At 39.1% G+C, this 23,150-nt stretch overlaps 1 protein-coding gene across 5 annotated transcripts in view; it reads right to left on the reverse strand.

The window, feature by feature from the left end:
* Nucleotides 1–23,150, reverse strand: part of LOC126272914 (uncharacterized) — a 194,526-nt gene that overhangs the window by 3,203 nt on the left and 168,173 nt on the right. For 4 of the 5 annotated variants that reach the window (XM_049976196.1, XM_049976197.1, XM_049976194.1 and 1 more), the window contains 3 exons: nucleotides 18,973–20,352; nucleotides 17,209–17,469; nucleotides 9,878–10,057 (listed from right to left, as the gene is read on the reverse strand). In XM_049976196.1, coding sequence (XP_049832153.1) covers nucleotides 9,878–10,057; nucleotides 17,209–17,469; nucleotides 18,973–20,295 — 1,764 coding nt within the window. In that variant the 5' untranslated portion in view covers nucleotides 20,296–20,352. Of the gene's footprint in view, nucleotides 1–9,877; nucleotides 10,058–17,208; nucleotides 17,470–18,972; nucleotides 20,353–22,213; nucleotides 22,492–23,150 lie in introns of those variants that run through there. The other variant, XM_049976195.1, reaches the window with a different exon arrangement.

The following is a 23,150-nucleotide window of genomic DNA, read 5'->3' on the forward strand; positions in this document are numbered from 1 at the left end:
TCAAATGTTATGATAGATTTGCCCAATACCCAAGAAACTGACTAAATGTGAATTAACTCGTACAAACGATCTCTACATTAAGCCAGGTACAAAAACACTCATTACCAAAATGTATAATTTACAGGTCATGTGAATGTTTGGACATGGTGGTACATAATTTTTATTTTAGATTAAATTATTAAAACTAAATAAACAAGTTCATAGAACTGACAGTTTTAGACATAAGTATTACAGAAGGAAATAAAAGATCAGGTTATTTTTATTTATCATAATATTTAAGTATTCTCCTACAAAACATACTTTGTCCCCCTCTTAGAATGATTTATACTGTATCTTCTGTCATGTTCGATGTTACAGATTCGGTAACAATACTTTTTTCCGAGTGACAGTAGTCTTTATACGATGAAACCTGCCTTCTGTTTTATTTGTTTTTGTCAGACATGCCCATGTTAAAACTGTCGAACACAAAGACAAAGAGAGGAGTTAGAACACCTACATGTCAATCCAAATCGATGGAAAAGAAGACAGCTAAAAACAGGGATGTGGAGAAAGGTCTATAAATATATGCCATTGAGAAATGGAGGTCCAGAACTAAAAATTAGATGTTCTTTGTCATATTTCTACGATGGATAAAAAGTAAAATGCAGTCGACAGCTCAGCAAACACAAATGGAAATGTAACCTATTAAAAATAGGACATTATGTCAGGAAATGGCGGACAGTTAAAAGTTGGGCTCAATGTGCACAAAATGGTACGCGTTACACTTAACAAATGACAATGTCTAAAAAGACAGTGCCCAATAAACACACCTAGTTAAAATGATCTCGCACCTAGTTAAAATGATCTCGCAGTGGGAGGGTCGAGAGTTAGTCGTCCAAGCCGCTGGGATAATAACCTGACGCTCAGGACAGAACCCCGAGGCCGCTTTCCTGGATAAAGGTGTCTGACAAGGCAGAACCCACACAACCTTAAAAACTCAGCCTTTTAAAAATTCCTGAACAAAATGGGGCAGATGGCCACAGAAGCCCCACATGTAAAGAGTACGAAGGATACCAGTCCTCCAGCAGGTGTCTTAGGCTTTCTCCAAATTGAAAAACATGGTCAGTCTGGAATTTCCGCAGAAAACTATTCATGACATAGGTGGACAAAGTGACAAGAAGGTCAACTGCACAACAGTGCACTCAAAATCCACGCTGTGCAATGGTAGTAAATGGCAAGACTCGAGCCACTGTACCAGCCAGGCAAGAATCAGGAGTTCCATTACCTTGCAAACGCAGCTGTTGAGAGAAATGGGGCCAGCAGTTAGAAGGAAGGTGATTGTCCTTAGCGGTTGTATGTATTAAGCAGAACGTGCTTGCCCACAGGAGAAAGGTGCTGCAACATCTGAATGTTAATAGCATCTGGCTCTGGAGTGGAGGATCAGGATGAAGTGAGAGCATGATCTAGCTCCCTCGTAGTAAAGGCAGCATTGTAGCACTCACGAGTCTGAGAAGAGAAGGATATTGTCCAAACCACCTCTGCTCATTTCCGAAGTAAGAAGGCAGGGTGACAGTGGGAGGAGCTCAAAATCTCCGCAAAATGGTGGTCCAACATGTTGGAGATAGCAATAGCACCCACGATGACATTGTCTGCTACTGTCAGGCTGGAAATAGGGGAACTTATCTTGGTGCCAGAGAGAAAAGATGTCAGAGGTTGGCTCACATGACAGAAAAGGGAATGGAACTGTTAAAAGAACTAGTGAACAAAATCCAGCTAACTTTTTTGCTATCCTGAAGAACACGATGACACTGTGCATGCATCTGTTTATAATGAATGCAGTTTTCCTAGGATGACTGTTAAAAACGTGGAGAGTATGTCTCCGCATGTCAACTACGTCACGCCATGCCTCAGTCCACCACGTGACTGGGACATGGCATGGTAATGAGGATGTGTGAGAAACGGAACATTCTGCAGCAGTCAGGAAAACATGTGTAAGATATTCCACCTGGTCACCACAACTGGGGAAATCTTGTTCGTCGAAGGTTGCCAAGGAGGAGTAAAGCCTCCAGTCAGCCTAACTAAGCTGCCATTTTGGCTGTGCACGCAGGTGAGGTAGGAGTCAGCAAATAGATACCAAATGGGAAATGGTCGCTGGAGTATGTGTCAGAGAGAATGGACCACTCAAGATGATTGGCAAGCTGGGCAGTGCAGGATAGGTCCAAATGGAAATAGGTGTGTAAGGAGCCTGAAAGGAACATGGGTGCTCCTGTGTTTGGCAGAAGACGTTAAGTTGATTAAGAGGGTCAGCCAAGAGGGCGCCTCTTGGGCAGGTTCTGTGAGAACCCCAAAGTGGATGGTGTGCATTAAAGATACCAAGCAGTTGCCCAATAAGATGGAGGACGTCTGCCCTTGTGACATCAAAAAGACGGAGGAATGTAAACAGTACAAAGAAAAAAGGTTAAGTGAAGAAGTGAAAGGCAAATTACAACAGGTTGAAGACGAGTGGTCAGGGAGATGGGTTGACTATGAACATCATTCCATATGAGCAGCACGACTCCCCCGTGGCATGGAATATTGACGTCAGGGGGGGTGGTCAAAATGAACCAGGAAGAAATGCGAAAGTTCAAACCGATCATGAGGATGCAATTTTGTTTCCTGAAGGCAGAGAACAAGTGGACACTGTGATTCTAAGAGCAGTTGTAAATCCTCTTTGTTGGATTGAAGGCAGAGCTGTAAACATTCGGCTGGAAGAGACTCATGATGACGAAAAAATGAAAGGGTATCATTAGCAGCTGCCGAGTGCCAGCATATGAAGACTTACTGTTACGGCACAGAGGCAGGAGTGTATTGCTCCCTGAGGTCCACAGAAGCGTTGGCTTTCTTCTGCTGTCGGCTGCAGAATCCAACGCACAAACATGGTTGATGGTGCGCACTGGTGACATGGAGGCGAGGGTATCATGTGAGGACACTAAGAGGATCTTTGAATCTGTGAAGGAGAAGACCATTTGCCTTTTTTGGACTTATTCGAGCCTTTCTGATTACTGGAGGAAGATTCAGGCATTGGTTGGCTAGAGGGACATACGAAGTCTTCACAGCAGTGTTCCTTCTGTCCTTTCCAGCCTGCCAGTTGTATAGCTTGTGACTTCACCCCACAAGGCGACAGTTTGATGGCTTGTTGCACAGCCGAATGAGGAGACAGTGATGCTAACATGACATGGGTGATTTCAAAACCTCAGAGCTGAATATGATGTCACATGTCTGTGTGGCCATGCCATTTAAGGAGCTAAGTGTAGCAAGAACAGTACTATAAGTGCCAGGCTGTAGAACGCAAAGTTTGTGACTAGCCAATAACAAGCAACTGGGTAAGATAGTTTTTCCTTTACCCAGATTTCCTGGACATCCCCACTTGTCAAGACACAAAGGACAATCTGGAAAGATGGCGGCGTGGTCGTCACTGCAGTTGACAGAGCGGGATGAAGGAGGCGGACAATTGACCTCGTGCGCATCCCTACCGCAAATTACACATATGGCTGGGTGTCGACAAGACAGTTGAGTGTGGTTGAAATGATGACACTGGTACAGTGCATTGGGTTCGGAATGTACAGTTGGACTGTGATAACTTCATAACCTGAGTGATCTTGGAAAGAAGCACCACTCTATCAATGGTAAGAAAAAGAGTATATGTGGGCACTAAGGAGGCCTCAACTTTTTCATCACCCGATGGATGGCAATGACACCCTGACCCGAGACATAGGTTTGGATTTCAGCCTCCGTCAGACTGTTTAGGAGCCTAGTGTAAATAACTCCACGGGAAGAATTCAGAATTCTATAGCTTGCGGCAAACAGGATCCGTGTGGAGAAGCAATGTGGCAAGTAGTAGTTGTGCTTGAGAATCAGAAGTAGTCTCCAAACGCAAAGTGCCATTGCATAAATGAGAGCAGGATTTCATGGGGCTGGTAATTGCATCAACACCTTTCTGAATTAGAAACGAATTTACCATTGCAAAGGACTGACCATCTTCAGTTCATGAAACCACGAGGAACTGTGGTGCAGCTGAGAGGGCATTTGAATTGATAGCTTCGTTGCATTTACATTTGGTGGACATGGACTGCAAAGATGATGACTGGTTCATTGCAAGAAAATCCCCCACGATTGCCCGCGTCTCTGATGGCGCACTCCTTCCAACTGGGGATCCCCTTCACAATGGGGCACACCCACCTTTGGTGATTGTTCACACGTCAGGTCACAACTCCTGAACACCTAACGGATGGATGAATCGGCAGTTTGGAAAGGTAGCAGCTCAGGCAATAGCCCCTCCCTAGGCCTCGCCTATAGCATGGAATACATGCTAACCCTACCTGTCTGCCCGGGGCTGGAAATTATGCATTACCCAGTCCCTTGTTATGTGTCAGACACATGTGATGGCCTGCAGGATGCACAGGGAGGTAGATGAAAAAGAGAGGAGACTCAAACGTCAATGTAAAGGGAGGATAGGAGAAGGTGAACAAAGAAAGGAAAAGGGAACAAAAAACGGTGAGACTGTTCTTATGTCAGCTACCGACAGTGCAGAACATTTCCAAAAACACCTCAGACATGTTCCCCAAGGGAGGTGAAAAAGAATAGCAAGATGTTAGACATGCAGCACAGAAGAGAAAAGATGCTGCAAAGGCTGGGGACCCATGGGAACTAAGCACAAACCAGCTAAAGAGCAGTGAGCCCCCTGGGGGAACATCTGTTTTAGTTTTCTACTGGATGACTAGCATCTTATTCCAATCAATGCTTGAAGAAAGTTTCCTCTAAAAGAAAATATGTTACACTTTCCAGTTATCTGAATGTAAAACAGATCTGTGTTGTTAAGTTACATTTCCACAGTATGTAAAGCAATCTTTTCTGGCCATCTAATAAGATTTAGCACAGCAGAATAATATGAAAGTTTTTGATTGTACTGATCAATGCCTGACTTACCACCTATTTTAGTTCCTGAAAATCTTAAATTTCGAAGAAACTTTAACCATTTCAGCATGGTGCATATTAGAAATGGCGAGGACTTAATTTTGACACTCTACTTGCAAATAAGTACACCGCCATACAAACATTATTCTTGGTATACTTATCGCATCAAGTTAGAATGAAAATTCATGCTTTCAGTGATAACCTCCACCTTTCTCAGGAACAACTTTTTACAAGAGATTGTGTTATTTAAATGCAATGTCAGGGGTGCTCATTAGAACATAAATGAGTTGGTGAAGTTCTTTGTAGTCTCCTTAAGTCAAGAATCCAGTCCCCTGCAGCACTAAGGTTATAGGCAATGTCCCTGACAAAATTATTGTTACATCTAAAGAATATTACAGTCTTTTTGGTGACAGCATCCCATGCTGATGTGTGGAACAAGATTGTTGTTACGTCAAACATAACTATGTTTATTCATGAAGCAGTTTTTTTCTTCTTCTTTTCTTCTTCCTGCTCCTCCTCCGCCTCAATCACAATTATTTAATATGCCACTGATGTTCCACCCCAGGTTTGGAAACTGTATGGATTGATTGATATATTGCTTCCACATGAGCATCTGTCATTAGGTAATGTTTCACACATAGGTTTTATAAGTATACACCACTTTTGTCAGGAGCTACAGTCAAAGATAATCTAAATAAAATCTATGTCCTTTGTCAAGGTGGTTTCCATCATCAGGTGTACAACTCCAGATGCATGACCTATTTCTGTCTTGTCTGCTGACTTGCTGCAATAGATATTTTCTTTATTTTGAGAACCAAATAATTGGATTCATAGAGCTTAATGTTCCACAATGTTGTTAAATGATCCACAAATGGTCTACCATTGTAGAATTAGTAATTGTAGCAATGAGTTTTCTGAATCTCAATAACCAGCAAAATCTATTTCGTTCATAACAAATCATCACTATGTGACAGTGTAAAAATTATTTTTATTCTAGTAACATTCTATTAACAAATGAATAAGTCCATCAATTACAAAATTATGCAATCTGTTTCTAAGGGTGCATTTATTTTAGAACTGTGATAACGAGAGTGTCAGAGAGCAGCAAGTGAAGTGAAGCACGGCTCTTAGCTTTAATAACATGTTTGTGACAGAGCTTTGATAACAGAAGGGTGCTTAGCAATTAATTAATTAATTTACTTAGGTTTGATATGGAAGCCAAGGTAGCTCTAAATTCATCACCCAAGTTTTTTTTTTTCATTTATATTATACTGGAGTTGCTAAAAAGCTAAATATGTTACTATTGAAAAGCACAATGCATAAACATAAATACACAATAATTTGAAAAAAGGAAACAAAGTATGTTTTACTGAACGACAATACCATCCGAAGTATGTCTACTGGTCAGGCTTTTATGAGAACAAACTTCTGTAGATGTGGCTAACAATATTATTAAATGCATTTGCTTTCTACACAATTGAGTATTTGACAGAGAATACATTGATCATCATCTCATAGTGAAAACTACTTCACAACTAATAAACGCATCGCCTAACCAAGCTTCCACAAGTCCCCAAATAATGGGGCTAAAATTTTCATGATCTCTCCCAAACTTATTTTTGTCCGAATCTAATGTTACTTAATACACATGATGTTGTGAAAATAAACTTTCACCTGTGTTGTTTTGAATGCAACTGTCACTTCAAGCCAAAATTTGTCCAAAATGAACATAATCTTTCAGGTCCAGCAATGCATGCTTCAAAAGTTTTTCAACAATAAAGCTTTTGACATCCATCGTTGACCATTAGCAAAGAAAATTCAAACAGTGATAATTGACACTCTTATCACTGTTCAACTTCTAAACATGGCTCAGACAAATTCCCCAATAAAAGAATTGCTGTGGGAATGCCATTTATAGTTTTTGCCACTACATTAGTATCACCACAGCTCCCACAAAATCATACCCTCAACTCAACTTCTCACTGAACAAAGATACAGGTGGCTCTGAGAAATTTCATTCCACGCATTACACATCACTGTTTGTAGCACCTGCATTATCATTATCTTCCTTGCATTCACAGACATCTGTGTTTGAATCTTCAGTAGACTGCTAAGCTTAAAACGAATTTTAGACACAGTGTTTATAGTCTGACTATAATGGACTCATACCAATCTGATTTCTCTACTTTAGATAGCTATTCAAGTTCTGTATCACTCAGCTTCTTATTGTTAGCTGTTTTACATGGTGCAATAACAACAGGTAATGAGAAACATCAGTGAACAACCTACAATGACGCTTCAATTGGATAGATAAAATCTCTACTCACCTAGTGGTGGTGGGAGAAAATGCACACAATAGATATGGAGATACACAAGCTTTTGGAGCCAATGGCTCCTCCTCCTAACAGAAGGGTTAAAGGGAAAGGAAGACGAAGAGGGATGAAGGAAAAGGCAAGGTTTAGGAAATGGGGGTAGTTGCAAAAAAGTCACCCAGGATCAGAGGAGACTTGCCGAACAGGATGAGAAGGAAAGATTGACTATCAGTGCCTGCACCGTACAAGATCTGAAACCCTGATAACTTAAAGATGGAAGATATGGTAATATACAAGCCAGAGATTACTGTGGAGTAAATAATTGTCCAACGGTCAATATGGTGTTATGCACAGTGGACAGGGAGGGGGGATTAGACAGGTGGAAATGTAGGTCAGGTGAGGAACTAGAATTGAACTTATGTTGTAGTGCCAGTTCCCACCTAGGGAGTTTTGAGAAACTGGATCAGGAACGATAATGTAGATGGCACGTGTGAAGAAACGCAATGAGGTCATGACAATCCGTAACACTTCTTATCCCACCCAAACCATGCACTCTCACCTTTTTACCTTCCGCTAAGAAACACAAACCAATTCTTCTTGAACACCATTGATGCCACCTCCTCTATACAAACATTGCCCATGTTGATGGCTGGTTTGCTGCTGAATATTACCTCAAACAGTGCCCAGCTACTTCCAAACCTACGACATGCTTCCTGCTCGCCTTAACCAACTTAATACTTACGAAACTCTATCTCCGAGGGGCAGACATACATACAGATCAGGTTTACAGTCATGGCTCCTTTCTTTGGCAACCTTTTCATGGGTCACTTGGACGGGGCTTTCCTGGGATTCATAAGCCTTCAAACCATTGTTTGGTTTAGATACACTGATGACATCTTTGCCATTATATTATATTTTAAAAGTCATATTTTATTGTAATTACATATTATTAATTTAAATTTCAAAGAGCACTCATAACTATTCATTGTGAATGTAACTTTTTATAAATTATACCCTCCATGTGAGCACCACTCTTGGCAATGCAACATTCAGCATTAGTGTATGCACTCACTATAACATTATGAGGAATGCCACTGTTTATGACCTCCACTTTTGTGCTAACAACTTTGGACAAAAACAAAAACATGGAAACAAGTTGCTTTGGAAACACTCTGCACAAGGTTATCATGGATGTTCATGCTATGTATGGTTCTACAATCCTGTAGGACCCACAGTTCCTGCATATGGCTATTCATATGGTTCATTTTCTCTGCTATAATTTGATGCAACATAACCATCTGGAATGGGTGTGCCAGTGTCACTTTTCTCATACATACACGATGTAATGTGGTCGGTCTTAACGATGGTAAGAATTAGCAGGTGTCCAGTACCCATTTTCTGCCCAATAAATGATACAGAGCTTTGTCAGACAGTGAAACTGTTAAGAAACTATCACCTGAAGGTGCATACAGAGATTTCAACGTTTGTCTCCGGGCAATTATTAATGCACTTAATAGGAATGGAACTTGTGAAGATCCTATATCCTCCCATGTCAGAATATTTGTTATATTTTGTTTTAAGCTTATTGATTAGCTGTGCCTGCTTACAACACTTTCTAAAGTAGTGGTTGTTGCTCTGTATGTACAAATGGTGTAGTGCTGGGGTAGACAGTAAATAGTATCTCTTTCAGTTGTTTGGCAGCCGTGCTTGCTAATGTGTTCAAGCCAACCAGCTATCCAACATAAGTATATTAAAACTGGTTTCAAATGAGTAATGACTTCAGCAACAAGTTGTATAATCAGTGATGCCCCAGGATCTGTCCTCCTCCAAACCACTTCAGTGCCTACTTCCCGAAAATGACTAGTAATAGGAGGTATATAATTAACTCCTCGGGCTGGAGAGGAGAGATGTAGCATCAATTATTATAGCACCTAAGTCAGTCATTTTATATAAACTTAATAGCCAAATGCAACATATGTTGCACATTTCTGACAGACATATTGAGACTTTAAGAATGCCTGAAAACATTCATACTGTTGCATGGTTGTCCAGGATGTGAACTATAAATGGCCGATCAGGTGACTTGTTTGAGCTGCTGTGCTGTTCGAGCTATCTGATGAACCTTTTGCAAAGTGGCTAGGCCATTGCCCAATGTTGAAGTTTTGTTGAAACAAATAATGTATTTTTGCATTCAACTAACCAGCATTCTATGCTGACTGTCACGTACACTGTCCTGTGTACCATAAACCAATTCATCAATTCAACTGCCAAGATGGCAATGGTTTCAACTGTAAATTCAAAACATAAGCTATCAGCAACAAAAATTCAAAGTGTTCTCTGAAAAAGTCTAGTTCTTCATGCATAAATTTATAGTTTAAAATACTCTAAGTTTCTGCTGCACACCTCAGTACAGCAGATATCTTCATATCACTACAGAACACAATGGAATCAGTCATTTTATTAATTTCCAATACTTTCACTGACCAATGATTAATATTACAATGACCATTTATAAACTAAAGTTTTTCTGTAGATAATGTGCATTAGTGTTCTGAAACTTGTTGACTGGAATATATGTCCTCCTCTCTACAGATGTTCAGTACAATATTAGGGCAGGAGACACTGTACTGTACCTGGCATTTTATTCCAGCTTGTGAACAGCTACAAGTATCAGGATCACAGTATCCTTTGCAACTGCATCCACAGAACTCACGAGATGAACGAATATCCCTGCATTCATCTTTTTCCAGGGAGTCAATTTTTCTCACTCCAGCAGCACGGAGAAGAGCTCGGCGCTGACGTGTAGGTACGGGCTGCAAAGAAATACTACACTGTACTGAATACAACATTTTGTACATGATGAAATCATAAAAAGCAATTTCAATTCAATAAGACAAAGTTTCACTCTGAGTAGAAATAAGGAAAGCACTTGCTTCAACGAGGAATGACTTCAATCTTTAAATTAAATACCTGGGAAATGAAAGGGAAACTTACTTACTAATCAGTTCGCAAGAGAATACAAGTAATTTACAAGTTCTCATTTAACCAATCTTTTTAGACAGAAATTGAACATAATCACACATTCTGAAGGTCAGGAATATTATGGCAAACACTAGATCAGGGGGGACAACCAAGAATTAAAAATTGACTTGAAAATTGCAAAATCTTAAAAATTCATTCATGTTGTTTGTGTATCTGTTAGTTCTACTGCAGTGTGTGTATATAAATATATCTTCCTCATCCCCTTCCTCCTTTAAGGTCCCATGCCTCAGTCTGTAAAACTGGAACCCATATAGGATCGCTCTGTGTTCAGACTGTCTAGGAAACCTTTTCCTCAGGAATGAGTAGACCAATCAAGTTAAAATTTATGTCGCATACTGAGGCCAATGGTCCCTTGGCAGGGAAAATGTTTTAAACTTCTAAGCCAGTTCAACAATAAGATATGGCCATTTATGTCACATACTTTCATACTCATGGTACACAAAACATGTCAGAACACTGTCGTAGAAGCAAACGAAAAAAGCACGCCAAAATCAGAAGAATGCAAAATCCCAAGACTGGTTAAGTTCCACGGACGCTCGAAACTTAGTGCAGACGTCAATGCGAGATGTTTTTAATAGTTTCCACAATGAAACATTGTCTCAAAATATGGTAGAAAACCCAAAGAGATTCTGGTTGCATGTAAAGTACACCAGTGGCAAAAAAACAGTGAATACCATCACTGTACGATAGCAATGGAAATGTTACCAATGATGGTGCCCCTAAAGCGGAGTTACTAAATATAGTTTTCTGTAATTCCTTCACGAATGAAGAAGAAGCAACTATAGCAGAATTTGAAACCAGAACAGCTGTTAGCATGAGTGACAAAAGTAGATATCTTAGGTGTTGCAAAACAACTCAAATCGCTTAAGAAAGGAAAGTCTTTCGGTCCAGATGGTATACCAATCAGGTTCCTTTCAGAGTATGCAGACAACAGAGCCTTTCTTAGCAATCTTATACAACCTATCACTTAACGAAAGGTCTGTTCCTAGACTGGAAAGTAGCAGAGGTCACACCAATATCCAAGAAAGGAAATAGGAGTAACCCACTGAATTACAGACCCATATCACTGACCTCAATTTGCAGTAGGATTTTGGAGCATATACTGTCAACATGGATTCAGAAAACCTCGTTCTTGTGCAACACAGCTATCTCATTATTCCCATGAAGTAATGAATGCTGTTGACAAGGGATCTCAGACAGATTCGCATATTCCTAGATTTCCAGGAGGCTATTGATACCATTCCTCACAAGCGAATATTGATCAAATTGCATGCATATGGAGTATCGTCTCAGTTGTGTGACTGGATTCGGATTTCCTCTCAGAGAGGTCACAGTTCACAGTGATAAACATTAAATCATCGAGTAGAACAGAAATGATATCTCGCATTCTGCAAGGTAGTGTAATAGGCCCTCTGCTGTTCCTGATTTACATAAATGATCTAGGTGATAATCTGAGCAGCCCCCTTAGATTGTTTGCAGATGATGCTGTAATTTACCATCTAGTAAAATCAGACAATCAATTCAAATTATGAAAAGATCTAGAGAGAATTTCTGTACGGTGCGAAAAGTGGCAATTAGCATTAAACAAAGAAAAGTGGGAGGTCATCCACATGGGTACTAAAAGAAATCTGATAAATTTTGGGTATACAATAAATTGCACAAATCTAAAGGCTGTAAATTTGACTAAACACCTAGGAATTACAATTACAAGCAACTGTAATTGGAAAGACCACATAGATAATATTGTGGGGGAAGGCAAAACAAAGACTGCGCTTTGTTGGCAGAGCACTTAGAAGATGTGACAAATCCACTAAAGAAACAGCCTACATTACACTTGTCTGTCCTCTGCTGGAATATTGCTGCGAGGTGTGGGATCCTTACCAGGTACGACTGATGGAGGACATCGAAAAAATGCAAAGAAGGGCAGCTCATTTCGTGTTATCGCACAATAGGGGGGGGGGAGAGTGTCACTGATATGATACACAAGTTGCGGTGACAGTCACTGAAACAAATGTGGTTTTCTTTGCAGCGAGATATATTTACTAAATTTCAATCACCCACTTTCCCTTCCAAATGTGAAAATATTTTGTTGACACCCACCTACGTAGGGAGAAATGATCATCATTAGAAAATAAGAGAAATCAGAACTCTAACATAAAGATTAGGGTGTTCCTTTTTCCCATTCGTCATTCGAGAGTGGAATGGTAGAGAAGTAGTATGAAAATATTTTGAGGAACCCTCTGCCAGGCACTTAAGTGTGAACTGCAGAATAACGATGTAGATTTAGATTCAAAAAAAAATTCTTCACAACCTATAGGGCACTTCTGTTGACCTATGGTCATGAAATATGGCAAGAAGCAAGGTCAAGCACAAGTAAACAGAAAAATATGAAATTGTTAATTTTTGATTACATCACACAAAAATCATTTCTTTTGTAATATGTTACCTAACTTCAAACTTGAAATTAAAACATTCTCAAAAGTCCTGGAATATATTGGACCAGCATCTTGCTAGTATCAATGACGATAACAGGCAAAAATAAACAACATTCAGATTACTGAAATGGATAAACTGTCTACATAAATAACTTTGTACAGAATCCTAAGTGTGCGGGTCCTATTCATATCTTTTTTTTTTAAGCAGCTTCTTAGAGGACACAATCCGTCTAATACACAATTAACAACATTTAAAGATTGCATTCCCATTGCAGTTGGCTGTTGGTTAGCCTATCTTGAATGTTAGAATCTGAAACTTATATTAACTACTGTTCTTTTTCACACCACCATCTCACAATATCGTTTATTTTAATTTTAATCACATTTTCAATTGTGAAGATTGTAACCACACTTTAATTGGTTGGAAATTACTGTGCAGTTTTTCCAAACATTTTCTTCGCCATTTTTTTTTTAATTTTCTACATCTTTAGCAACATTTCAATAATAAGAATACAGCAATTACCAACTATGATAAAATTCAAAGCAACCGGATATTAAATGTAAAAGTCTTTGGTGGACTGTATAAGCCTATGTTAGCATGTTGTTAAGCTACTACCATTACTGTTTCAACTAGTGTTAATATTACAGTTACAGGTATGATAACTGGCACTGCTATTTGTCAAATTACATGCTCGTGTGGGCCATTTATGTCTCGTGAAGTGAATTTTGTGAATATACATTACAGGAAAGTATTTCACAGTGTTTTCGTGTTCTGAGTAGTGGAAAACTGAAGGCAGTGTTTCAGCCAAAGCAAGCACTTAATTACACAAAAGACTCAACCCAATAAAATCCCAGGCTAAAGGACGAAAGCAAACAAAAATGACTGTTTCAAACCAGGAAGCGTTTTTTTTTTTTTTTTCTAAATAATAATTTGCAATGGGAAGTTAGAGATGTACAACTTGGCAGTCAACACATAGTTGATTGGAGAGAGTATTGTAGACAAGTTTGTAGTTCTGTGTGTTTACAGAAAAATGGAGAACTTGATAGGAAAGATGTAACAGTGGAAATTAATGAATCTTTATTTGGGACAGGCAATAATGCATAAGGGAGAAGGGTATCTGGCATTACTGGAAGACGCCATTTTTTCACGTTGTCCAAGACGTATCTCAGGTGGCACTTATAGAGGTAATAAAAGAAATTATGTTACCAGTGGCAACAATAACATCTGATTGTCTGGATTTGTATAACTGCCTAAGAAATTAAGGTTTCAAGCTTTCTGATAAGCTGAATGATTTCCAGTTTTCCCTATAAATTAATGAATGTGCAAGATAAACTGGAAAATGTTGTTTAATACGATAGAAAAAAATTGCATTTGTTGACGTGTCAACATGGGCTTGGACAAAAGGAGCAGGGCGCTATTCGTGAAGCTCTGTTATCAAAAAAACAATAATGCTGCAGCTGCACTCCAAGAATATCACCAGCTGAAAGGAGTACAGAAGGGTCCTCTTCCTCCACCTGCTGTGCAGAGCATGATGAAACTGGAGAACTGGGTGACACTCCAGGAAGAGGCGGATGACCACATTTGCACCACACATGGTTGCTGAAATCACGGTTGCTATGGCAGGCAGCACTGTGCGCACAATTCCCGATCATCAGACAGAGTGCGTGGTGTATCGCAACAGTTAAACACCCAATAGCCCACTATATGGAAGATGCTTCTAATCATTGTCAAATGGTATCTGTACAACATCCATATCATACAGCAGCTTGCACCACAGGACGCACAATAGTGTGTTGACTCCGCTCTCCACTTTCTTGCAAGGATTGAAGTTGATGAGGTCTGGCTGTGGACCACCCTATGGACAGATGAAGCTCATTTTTCTCTGATGGGTGAGGTGAACACACAGAACTGCTAAGTGAGGTGATCTTCACAGCTACATTCATCATTGGCCCATTCTTTTTCGAGCAAGTTGGCTCTCAAGGAGCAAAGATGTGCAGTGTGACTGGCCAGTGTTACTGTGATATGCTTCACCAGCATGTCATACTCACCCAACAGGAGAGACACGCATTGAACTCAACAGTTTTCATGGAAGATGGAGTCTCACTGCACACCGCTCGTGAAATTCACCTGTTTCTCCGAAACACATTTGGAAACAACCGAATTATCAGCCAATCATTTCCAAACACTTGGCCGACACTATCACCTGATCTCACACCCTGTCATTTATGGTTGAGGGGCTACCTGAGGGACAAGATTTGCCAGGAGAAGATTCACTCATGTGCTTCTCTGAAGCTCAACATATCAAGAGAGGTAGCCAGCATACCTATGGACATGATTCGTTCTGTTGTGCAGAATCCAATCCAGCACTTTCAGACTCTTGTGGACACTGATGGGTGCCATACTGAGCCCCTTTTGTAGCAGTAGTGGTTCTGGTATGATGTACCATATCAGCACATTAATAGTGCTTCAACTGAATTGATTCTGCATTATTTCTCTTTCCCATCTCTTTGACATTAATGCTACTAAGTTTGGTATTTGTACGGTAATTATTTTCTGTGTTATAATGTGTTAAATAGAGAAAGTTTAATTATAACCATCTGGTACCTAAATCTGGATCAGATAATAAAGTAGAGGGTGCCAGGGACGCAGGGATGAATATTAAAAGTGATATAGAGCATGCAAAATTTACTGAAAAATGTAATGTTGATTTTTTTTCGCAAACACATTAAATAACTTCTCCCATTTACTTATGAAACACTATATCCTCCATCTAACCACCCAAGGCCATGCGGCAATGAGCAATGCGTTCACTTATGTTCTCGATGACGCATTCACGCCACACAAAAAGATATTTTTTTTAGAAAACTTTTCATTCAGCACAGCAATCATTTCACCGGATGTGTGACATGTCACATCATATTGTTGAAACAAAAAATCATTTTCATCAATAAGAGGGAAAAACCAATCACAAAGCATGTTTCGGTAATGGCTGCCGTTCACAGTGACAGCAGCTCCCTTATTTTGAAAAGTATGGGCTGATCACTCCTGCTCAGGACCCACACAGTTGTGCATTGTGGATGCATCTCAACTTCCACAATCACTCGTAGATTTACACTAACCCAAATTCTGCAGTTCTGCTTACTGATGTACCCACTAAGGTGGAAGTTGCCTCATCTAAGAAAATTATTTGAGTGAAGTTCTCATTTTCCGTTTGTTGAGCCAAGACTCATTGGGCAAATCAATGTCTTTTCCCATAATCTACAGGCTTCAACTCTTGTGCAAGATGAATTTAGTATGCAAGCATTTTCAGATCTTTTAAAAAGATTTCATGCAGTGAACTTTGTGACGGATTCAACTGCTGAGCTCGGTGAACTGATTTTCTGAGGCCTACAGTCACGTTGCTATACACGACAGCAATGGTTTCTTGTGTTTCAACAGAACGTTTGAAACAGAACCCGTGGTCTCAAACTTCCAGATCAACTCCCCAACTGAGGATTCAGTTGGAGCAGAATTATGTCCCAGTATCACATGCAGTTCACAAATGGTTGCTGTGGGACTTTCACTGTTTTTGTAATAACTTCTTATCACTTGGATACATTGCTCAGTTGTCATCTGCTCCATGACAAAAATAAATATCAAACAATGATTCTCACTACAGAAAAGCTATCAGGCTAATAATGGGAAAGATCACAGATAATAAACATGAAAAAACCATGGCTGTCAACCATCTTCTGACAAAATGGCACAAAATTCAAATTCATCCATACTTCTATTTGACATTTGAGCATAGAAAAGGGAAATATCAGTCTGCTGTTTTGTGAAAGGGAAATATGGCTTTGGTAACATCAGCTGTGAGGTTCAGTACTGAATATGTTCCAAAACAATCAAGTTAAAGACAGCGATTGTCATTCACAGCTGATTGGGAGGTAGCAGAGCTATTTCACAACTGTGGAGATGACAGAAGATGTGACCAAACTCGAGCTTGGATCGGGTGTTATCGTAGCTGTCCTGTAGACAACTAGCAGCCACTCACTTTGTTATTTTAATCAAAGAACAAATTACCAAAAATGGGAGGGGGTCCAATATGTAACATTTACCTACTAGGTCGGCCATTCTATCTCCTTGTAATTCAACTATTTGGTACACAGATTACGGTGCTCAAGGAGAAAGAAAACTGCACAAAAGAAGGCAACTGTGAAAAAAAGTGAAGTTTCTGATGAGGATTCATTAACACAGGCAAAGGCTATGTGAAGAGAGGCGTTAACGAAATGGACAGATGATGTTGCACCGCTCCCCTACTAAACTATTGTAACAATGGTACACTAACAAACAACAATGTTTTTTGCTGAGTGAAATGATCTGTTGCCTACAATGAATTTATGAACAATGATCTTGATAGTATGAAAATGTTTCCACGGCTGTAGCCTTACATGAGTGATGGTAAAGTTTTGGTGAAGTTGTACCCTAATAAAAATAACAATCTCACCTGCAAGAAATAGTAACTGTCGAGATCAAGCTCCGACTCAGAAATATCACTGGGCTCATCATCAGTATCGGAGTCATCACTGGATGAACCATGAGGACGAGAGCTAGGAATGCCCCCTGCTGCTGTACCAGATGCTAGCCTCTCATTGCGAAGCTGAATTAGCATCTGACGATGATGTCTTCGTTGCTCAACAGCATGCTCCAACAGTGAGAACTGTTGCACATGGGCATGCTGTGGTGCCATACCCAAAGTGGATCCTCCCTGTAATGAGTAACCATCAATAATGTTTATGTGCCATAGTATGTCATTTTGTAGGGCTACAAATTTGTAAGTCATACCTTCACAAGCTTAGAACTACACACAAGGATGTAAGAGAAATGCCACACAAAAGTATAAACAACATCTTCAGAAATTTTTTTAGTTATTTTAAATGGCGTACATGGTTTCTCCAATCATTAAAGACAGAACTGTTATTAATTAATGATAGCAGTCTCAGCAGAAATAAAACATACTTGCAATAAGCAAATTAATTAGTTATATGTAAGAAACTGTCGAAGTGCTGGTGCATATATTGACAACTGTATCATTTCAGACCCTACTCATGTGTAGGGTCTGCAATTATACAGTTACAATATGGCAAGAATTTATAATAAGACTCCATATTAATTTCACCAGCATTCTCTTATTCAGTGTACCAGAGACAAGCCTTGTGGCATAAGCTGCAAAATGAACAGAAAAGTCAGAAGCACAGACATATAGACTAAAGTGTATTTGAGATGTACCAGGCTCTTCTGCTATGTGCTACTGTTGGCAATTTGTTTTTGTCAGTATTTTTTAATTGGGTTATAGTATTCAGTAGTCAATGTGAAACTCTGAGTCCACTTTCTTTTGGCAGAATATGTGAACTGATTTGTTTGTGACAGAGAGAGAGGGAAGAAAGTTGTATGTGCTAACTGACCGTCTGACGTGTAGTTTAGATCAAAGCCGAGGTTGGATCAGAAGTTTTAGATCAAAGCCAAGGTTGGATCAGAATGCCTGAATTTGATTATAAGTTGGAAAAGCCAAACAACTTAAATGGACAAAACATAACTTGTGCTGACTGACGTGACTCGTCGTAGCAAAGCCCCCAGGCCTATGTTTGGACAGAACGTAATACTTTGGCTGACAGTTGGTGAATACAATAAAACAACACGAAAGCCATCATAATCTGTTGTGCTGTACAGTCTGATACACACATTCATCATTGCAATCACCTGTTTATATGCCTTAATTCCATTTTTTCCAAAAAATTCCAACAATGTTGGTAAATTCTGACCTAGCACAACAAAATCCCAACTAAATTTATTTACAGACCATAGGAAAATACAAACAGGTATTCAGATTAACTAAAGACTGTTGAGTCACTATTTGTTGCATTTACTTCCCATCACTCAGAGCACCACCCAACAGAAAAGCTGCAATACACTGTTTGACATGTTAGGTTAAAGTTGTGAATGGAGAACAGGCATAGGGAATAGATAATGAGCAGCACAAAGTTTATTAATCTCGACTTTCAAAACCAGATCAATGACCACATCTTTATACTTGAAACAAGCTAGACCTGGTCATCCATAGGACATCTACGCAGTATCTCAACATTTCACATTTCTTTGTATGTCACTGTATACATGTATTGCCAAATAAAAATACAGAAGCACTTAAAACCCTACTTCTTACACAAGACAGCAATATTTAGCAGAGAAAACAACGCCTGAAGGCATTTACCTGTGATGGAACACATGTGAAGCCCTGTGCACGTGGGAAGTAGTAGACTGTAACTTTATCAAAGCTGATTGACTTTCTTTTCTTTGGTGCTGGGCCTTCCGAGTCATCAAAGTCATGGCGGCGTTTCAGGTTGCTTCTTCTCTGTGTACAATTACTTGAACTTTCTGCAGCATCAAGAATAAGACCAATGTCTGTCTCTACAGAAGACTGGCTTGAAGCACTTTCTGTGGAGCATTTGCCACCCATCTCTGTTTCTGATGCAGATGAAGTAAAATCAAAATAACTGGATGATGCACAACTTGAAGACTGTGGTTCAGGTTTTGAAGACTCAACTGATGTTTCACCACCAGACTGCTGTACAGAATATGAAGCTTCACTTTCAACAGAACAGTTTGCCGAATCTTCAGTGAGCACATCTGGCTCTTGACTGCTTGCAACTGCTTTTATGTCATCAGCCTGTTTTTCCAGATTATTAGAAGATATTTCAAGCTCATCTGGAAGTCTACCTAAAAATGAAGCAACAGAAATCCTGTCTTTTTCCCCATGCAAGAGAGAAGTCTCTGGGCTGCCTACATTTCCAGCTACTAGAGTGGGATGATCACTGCACTGAACTCTCTCTTCTGTAAGTTCTGACCCCAACCCAGAGTCATTTGAACGATCGGACCTATCATTTGTCTCCAGAAGGGTGTCTTCTTGCCTGACTAAATAACTTACACTAAGTGGTTCCTCAAGTGTCCTATCTGTCTCACATTCCACTTTCAAACATTTATTTGAATCTTTACAACTTAAGGTTACAGCTGTTTCAGTACTATTCATTTTACTGTCAATATGCTGCTCATCAGCAGCTGTTACAATGCTATCTCTTGCCACTGCACTATCACAAAACATATCATCACCAAAAATTTCCTTTGAAATATCATCAGATTTTAATTTCAATCGTGTTAACTTGACAGTTGGATTCATTTTACTGTTAGTCTTCTCTTGAGAAGCCAAATTATTACTTCCCCCCACTAAGTTTTCATCACAGTTCAAGTCACACAACACTCTCTCACAAATTCTTTGGGTCACATCTTCATTATCGACCCCATTAGGATGTTTGCATTCAAATTCTTTAGCGAATTTTTTGAAAAAACAGTTCAGATTCTTTACTGGCACTTTATTGCTGCATTCTCCTTGAAGAGTTTCATCCTCTTTTAGAAATAATATTGTGGTATTACTTGAAATTTCACACAATGTAGCACATGCATGCAGCCTGCTTGCTGATGTTATCTTGTTGCTTAATAAACTTCTCTGGCTGACACCATTATCACTGGCATTCATCATGCATGCCAGCCACAGTCAGTGCTGTCCATCATGAAGTGCAGCACAGTGAGGCCACAGCTGCAAATAAAATCATCTTGTTAGTTGTTTGTTGGTTCACAAAATTCAAATATGGGCATTTATATACAATTTTATTTCTACTGGAGATATAGTGCTTTTGAGGAATGAAGTCTCAGATCACTGATATAATACAAGACACATTGACATTTTACCTCTATCAGACCAATGTGAATAGTTTTAAAAGGGGACACAAAGGCAACTTTTTAAATGTGCAGGTAATGTAGTAGACTCCAGTTTTAGTGAAACTTATTTGTCTATTATATAAGTCACTTTAAGGACGACCTACACAAGGCAGAATGAGATCTTAAGATCACCGCTTCAGAATAGAGATTCCTTCGCTACAAAGGTAAGAAATAAAAGAAACAGGGAAGATAGCTCTACAAATGATATCTATTTTCCTTCAAATCTTCTTTTGCAGCTGTGTTTATGGTCATAAAAACCTGCAAATGTTTTGTAAAGTGTGAAGTACACCACTTCCATACAACAAAGCACTCCGGATGTCTAAAACATGATAAACTTTATCTACATGATGAACATTCAACAATAATGTTTTGATATCTCATAAATTACATCTTCATAAGGCCAGCAAACATTATGCAACATAAGAAGAGATGCTAAGGTGAATTCTGGGATGGTTCCATTAATTAGGCCATGGCCCTATTCTCAGCTAATCCTACCTTACTTCATATGTCTATATATGTAGGTAGATATAACACTGCAGTTTGTCTGGCATGTGCGATAGTACTGTACTTAATGGTCCAAGGATGCGTAAATAAATAAAACAAACATTCTTATATCTCCGTAATGACAAGTCTTCAGTTTAATTGAAGACAGTATCTTCATCAATCAAGCACATGTTGCAAAACTGCATCAACAATGAAAAATAAATGAAACTTTAAAAGTTGTTCAAGCCTTTAAATATGTCATACTAATGGTATAGAGAATCAATACCGTGTGTGTGTGTGTGTATTGTACGTACTGTTTTGAAAGTGAAAATAATTAGCTAATTAGCATACCGTTTTCAGTATATATTACCACTTAAGGCCAACTACACAGTTATTGATGCAACTTATATTTTTAGCTATAGGCCTATCTGTTAGTTCTACATGCCAGAAAAAAATTCTGAGTGTTCACTGCAGTACAGCAGTTTTGCGCGTTTTCAACTGTGACATACATCATCTGCATCAATGGTGTGACAGTGAAACATGCTAGATATTCCAGTAAATATACATAATTTATACTTTAAAACCTGAGTTCAGTTGGTTTAAAACAAACGATATCAGAATCAATGTAAATGATAAATCAAAATTACACTAAGAAATATGTTGGCTAAATTATAGTGCAAAAGATGAAAAAAATATGCTGACACTAGACACATAATGATATAAGTCTTAATACTTTAAATCATTGAGTCTAACAAGGATTAGTTTCTGGGGTATATGTTATACAATTATTATTATTAATTGTATGCAAGGTGTCAGATACAGAAGGAATGGCACTAAATAACTTTCAAAACACAATCACCATATGATGCATTAATTGTTCCATCACACTTGAATTGATTAAAAAAGGAAGAAGGAACTACCTAGTACACTCCTTTTACGATTTTCGAAACTTACTTCCACCCTCTACAATCGCCCTTTTTAATATACAATGACTATTCGTAAAACGAAGGAATATGAGTAAAATATAACCCACCATGAACAACATACTGTTGGATCAATTCATCTCGAGAATATAAGAGGGGAGGCCGGAAGCATGCTAGCTACAATATACGCTTAAGACAGATTACTTGTCGAAAATTTATATGTGAATGCTTTTTTAGCCTACCACCATTATTCCATATGTTTACCATGCTTACCTCTGATACTAATAATGACCTGTATTTTATGAACTTCTCCATTCTGCTCAAACATCTCCTTCGACAGCGCGAAATCAAAGCAACCGTCACTTACATCGAGTCCATTATCTTTTAGTTTTGGTAAGACGTATACGTACGTAGCACCAGTAGCAGCACCACTGCAAACGTAATGACAACAAGCCTACCTAAGTTACGCCTTCAAACCATATAAACAACTTCCCACCTCTGCTTGACATTGTACTAACGCTGAACATCGCTGTCACTGAACTGCAGTATTATCTATGGTATCAATCCTGGGCAGCGAAATCGATACAGCATGGGTTTCTCATCTCTGACTGCTGCGTGAAAAGAAATGGATGTCTATCTCCACCAATAATATTAGAAAAAGGCAATAATGACGTAAAATCAGCGGGAACATATTCGAAAAATCTGCTCTCCCGACCATATCATAACTCATCAGAACGCGAAGTACTTTATACGTCTCGGTGCGTAAAAGTTCATGTCCGCGTATATTATAGAAACAAATATTTCATATCTGTTACTTCCTTGCACGATTACAGCAATTTCTGTTAGAGTTCAATTTATAAGGTATGGTGTTAGTGCTGTTGTATGTCCAAGCACTAAATATGACACTACATAGGGTCGCGTATCACGTCTATCAGCATTAGATCCGATTCACACTTGACGTCAACGGACCGCCACGTCAAGTCACTGTCACGACAGAATGTATTGATGCTGGACGTCACGTTAGTTCGCCCATTTCCACACGGTGAACGTGGGGATAAGAGATATCCTACCATACGTGATGCAAAAAGTTGGGGTATAATATCGGAAATAAGGAACTAACAATGATAACATTTATTAAAGGTCAATTCAAACTTCCTAACGTATGTTCTTCATCAGTTTTAAGTTGGGGTATAATATCGGAAATAAGGAA

The sequence above is a fragment of the Schistocerca gregaria genome, chromosome 5, assembly GCF_023897955.1.
Source record: "Schistocerca gregaria isolate iqSchGreg1 chromosome 5, iqSchGreg1.2, whole genome shotgun sequence".
NCBI lineage: Eukaryota > Metazoa > Arthropoda > Insecta > Orthoptera > Acrididae > Schistocerca > Schistocerca gregaria.